Source organism: Pygoscelis adeliae, unplaced genomic scaffold (genome assembly GCF_000699105.1).
Source record: "Pygoscelis adeliae isolate BGI_AS28 unplaced genomic scaffold, ASM69910v1 Scaffold4, whole genome shotgun sequence".
NCBI classification, from domain to species: domain Eukaryota; kingdom Metazoa; phylum Chordata; class Aves; order Sphenisciformes; family Spheniscidae; genus Pygoscelis; species Pygoscelis adeliae.
In genome coordinates, this window is record NW_008824986.1 from 18248989 (window position 1) to 18253516 (window position 4528).

The 4528-nt window shown below is 41.1% G+C and overlaps 1 protein-coding gene across 3 annotated transcripts in view; it reads right to left on the bottom strand.

Annotated features, from left to right (window-relative positions):
- Positions 1 to 4528, bottom strand: part of ADD3 (adducin 3 (gamma)) — a 69055-nt gene that overhangs the window by 31284 nt on the left and 33243 nt on the right. For all 3 annotated transcript variants that reach the window (XM_009325960.1, XM_009325959.1, XM_009325958.1), the window contains one exon: positions 12 to 235. In XM_009325960.1, the coding sequence (XP_009324235.1) occupies positions 12 to 206 (195 nt within the window). In that variant the 5' untranslated portion in view covers positions 207 to 235. The remainder of the gene's footprint in view (positions 1 to 11; positions 236 to 4528) is intronic.

Below are 4528 nucleotides of genomic sequence, written 5' to 3' on the forward strand. Positions count from 1 at the left end.
ATCCCACTCACAGGGCTCTGCAGTATCTGAGTGACCCTCTTCCTTTGCTCCATCATATTGAAGTCCTGTCTCAGGTCAGGAGACATGTTTCTCTCTCGGATATACTCTGGGTCATTCTCATTGATGCGATCGAAGTACCGCTCTTTGTGAGGCATCGTGGCTGGGGGAGGAGTAGTGATCACCACCTGACTGGCATCAGTACTCATGCTTCAACACTGCAGATGGTAGGCTTCACCTGAAACAAATAAAAAAGAGGTAAGAATGATTAACAATTAAAAGGAGGGCATTGAATATAACTTCCAAGTCTGGACACAAATAATGTTCTTTTTAATCTCTGCAGACATCTAAAATGAAAAGAGAACAAGTGAATAATCATCATAATCAGAAAACTAAGGAAAAATTCTCAGAAAGTGTTTAAAAAACCATTAATGAGTTCTCTGATACTGCATAATCATCTCTATTCAAGTTAAAATAAAAACCCAACAGTACACAATCAAGAATTATGACATTCAAAATGCCCATAATATATTATATGACAAACTTTCCTGTATCATTTTACATTGCGCTCATCACCCCCTCCATGGTTTTTATACAGCTCTCCTTCCTGACATGTTCAACCAAACACACCCAGAAGACAGGACCTCTGTTTAATATCCACTCAGAGCTCATCTCCCAGCTCGAACGAAGACATTCCTCAATTACAGCATTTCCGAAGCTTCTCGTAACCCCAGCTTGAAGATGAGGCACCAGGCTGCTCAAAGACTGCCAGGGGACCTCTGCAGAATGCCAGCTGGTGCCTGTGCTTTCAGGAGGAACTTGGAGACGCCAAGGGAACTGCAGGAAAGGTCGTATGTTGGGTTGCACAGGATTGCGGCTGCCTCCACGGCAAACAGCTGAATTTTAGCTTTTCTCCTCTTGTGTGCAATTGTATGCAAAGATTCTTACTGAAGCTCATTACTTAAGAAAAAAAATGAAGCTCATTACATAGGAGGGGAAAAAAAGAAAAGAAAAAACTTTCATGTCTTGGTAGAAAGCTACACTTAAAACTTCATTTAAAAAACCTGATAAGCATTTGTAAACACAAACAGGACTGGATCAAAAGCAGAAAAGCAGACACCTGAATTTTCATACAAAGAATCAGGCTCAGAAGCACACTCAGGAACACCATTCCTCAAACGGGTACTGAAGAGGGACATTTTCTCAGGTTTGAAGAACAAAGAGAAGCAAGTTTTGTAGGGTGAGATAGCATATTATGAAACGCCCCCACCGGAAAAAACTGAATTTTAGCTTTTTCTCCTCTGGGTGCAATTGTATGCAAAAATTCTTACTGAAGCTCATTACTTAAGAAAAAAAAATGAAGCTCATTACATAGGAGGGGAAAAAAAGAAAAGAAAAAACTTTCATGTCTTGGTAGAAAGCTACACTTAAAACTTCATTTAAAAAACCTGATAAGCATTTGTAAACACAAACAGGACTGGATCAAAAGCAGAAAAGCAGACACCTGAATTTTCATACAAAGAATCAGGCTCAGAAGCACACTCAGGAACACCATTCCTCAAACGGGTACTGAAGAGGGACATTTTCTCAGGTTTGAAGAACAAAGAGAAGCAAGTTTTGTAGGGTGAGATAGCGTATTATGAAAATACATTTTAACATGCAAATACCTACATTCAATAATATATTTAATATAAAAATATTTGCATGCAAATGTATTTGGTATGTAAATAATTCACCTCTTCAGAGGAAAAAAAAGCCAAACATGAAGGAATGAGAGTCGCCAAGTAGTATTAAACAGCATGGTTTGACATTATGGCATCAGTGGTTTAAAGTGTCCTTGCTCCATGGCACATTTCACCCATCCCTCGTTTGGGTCAGTGCAACTACTGTTTGGGATATTCTGTGAACAGTGAACTGACGTGGAGCATCTGAACTCTTCCAACTACAACATCACGTATTTTCCAGATGAAACATTTGGGGAGATCCCTGTCAAAACCAGCTTCAGCAACCCAAGCCCTCCTCCTGACTGCAACAAGCCCTTTCGGTCCTTGTGCTGCACCCTCTGCTGCGCAGCCATGCCACAAACCAGCCTGGCAGGAGGATGCAAATTGGTTTTCAGCTAGTTTCCCACACTGACACACAAACAGCTTTGCTGGCACACTGCAAGGGACAGCGCAAGGATGAAATCCTGGGGCACTGCAACCCTGCTACCAAATATGAAATCCCAGACAGAAAACAAGACAGATACCACCTACAGCGCAGGGAAAGCATTAGCAGATAAGGTACAAGAAAAACACGTCTATGAGTTTCTTGTATATTACAGGTTATCATAAAATTTGGGACTGAGATGAAATACAAATAACACCCTTCTAAAAAACAATCACTACAGATTGTAATTGGTTTTGTTCTTTACATCCTCTTTTTTTTTTTTTTTTGAGGGAGGAAACAAGTTCTGGAATGCAACATTATCCAGCTGCATGCACAGAGCTTCCAGGAGGTACCTGGCATACTGGATGAACATACCATGTTCTAGGACGTATAATTCACATCCTTGGAGGCAAGCTCCATGAACTCTGATGGCTTCGTTATGCAGGTTGTGGAGTTCTGCATTTGCTGCATGGGTGCAGTCTGAGTTTATTCGGCATTTGCTGACTGACCACCGAGAAAGCCTGCTGTGTGTGATTAGTTTGGGGATGCTAGGGAGAAGACAAGGGGCTTGCTTCAAGGAAGTGGGGGTTTGGCAAAAATCTAGTAGAAGTATAAAAGGAGCTTAAGGTTTTCTAAAGAATGAACTATTGTCTTTTCCAGCTGGGAGCATTGAAGCAGGAGGATAAATCTCCCGGGGCAGCATCTGGGGATACAGCTCAGCTTCCCTCTGTTCAGGTTAGAAGAGAGACCTTCATAAGTGTAACCATGCACGATGTCTCCCCTTCCCTCTCCGAAAAATGGTGGGGTTTAAGAAGCACAAGAAAAAAAAGCATCATGAGAAAACAAAAGACCACGAGCTCACTCTCCAAATGCCAAAAGGTGTGAAGAGCTTGAGACCAGACCTCTCAACCTACACTGTTTTCCATCTGCATTGGGGTAAATATCTCCATCTGAGTCAGAACAGACACCTTCCAGCACCTGCTGGTAACTGAAGAAATGCAGATGGCAAGAACCTTGCTTGAATAGGTGACCAGCTGCAACTCCAGCTCTTCAGTTACTTCTTCCCAGGAGTTGCCTTATCCAACTGTTTTTCCTAAAATGCTCCCGAATCCCGCTAACCCCAAGCAGCAAACTGGCTCAACTCCTGATCCACTTGGTTGGTTGGACCAACTACACACATGTCTGAACTTCAAAAAACTTCTATTGTTATTATTATAGGTTTACAGGACATAATTAGTTCAAGTCCATTACTTTAAAATTTAGTCTTACAGCGACAGAAAAGCCCAGTCATCTGTAAAAAGACACAAATGTGGCTGGCAATACCTAAAAATCCACAAAAGATATTTTTCTAATTGCTTTGGACTTCATTTTTTCCTCTTTCTTTTCAGACTGGTTTGTTACCTCTAGCCATTAAGATTACAACATTAAAGTCCTTGTACTACAAAAAAACCCCTCCATTACTGAACATAATACAAGTATTGGGTCCAGTTGTTCTTACTAGGTCTGGGTCAATGCCCGCTCTGTTGGGCCCAGGCTGACTCTCATATAACCCCTACCGTTCGGCTGGAAAATTTTCAAACAAATCAGCCATCCTTTTATTATTTATTTGCATCTTGCACTGATTTTTTTTTTTTAAAAAGGCACACGTTAAAAATGTGCTCAGCTTTTGGGGATCTGAAAAGCTGTACCTCCTTCTCAGCACAGGACTGGCAACGACATAGAACTAAGTATTTACAGAAAATCCAGATCTCCAAAGCTATGAATTGTGATAGAGGATTCTCTCCCCCTCCCCACTTTTCGGTGAGATTCTTTTGCCTAACAGAAAAATCAGCTTTGCTGCAAGGCTACTTTTGGCTTCCACCCCTTTCAATGATGTTCATGAACTACAGAAAGTGAGCAATCATCTTCCTGAGCAGTACTAGCTAATGTTTCTTACACATGCTATACTGCGTAAGTGGTTCCAAAGACTGAGGCACAGGTGGAAACGAAAGACCATATGCCCCTATAGCAAGAAGACACTATCTCTAGACTGGTCAGAAAGGACAAACATACACAGAGAAATCAAACCTAAACTAGGATCTGATTTTGTCCCGGTGAGAGCCATCACTCTTGCTCAGCTGACACATACATTTTAGCCCAACTAAAATGCTGTCATGCCAAAAAGAGATTAAAAGTATAGAGAAGAGCAGTTTTCCCAACTATAGTTCAACTACTCCAATGGGGTGCAAAAGAAATGAAGAAGAGCAAGTCAGCATGTGTAAGATTTTTTTTATACAGAATTCCCATCTCTGCTGAAAATACTTTTAGGGACCCATGAAACAAGCTCAAAAGCTCTTGCTATATGGTAACTTGTTAATCTAACTCTGTTTCCCCCTGTCTAGTT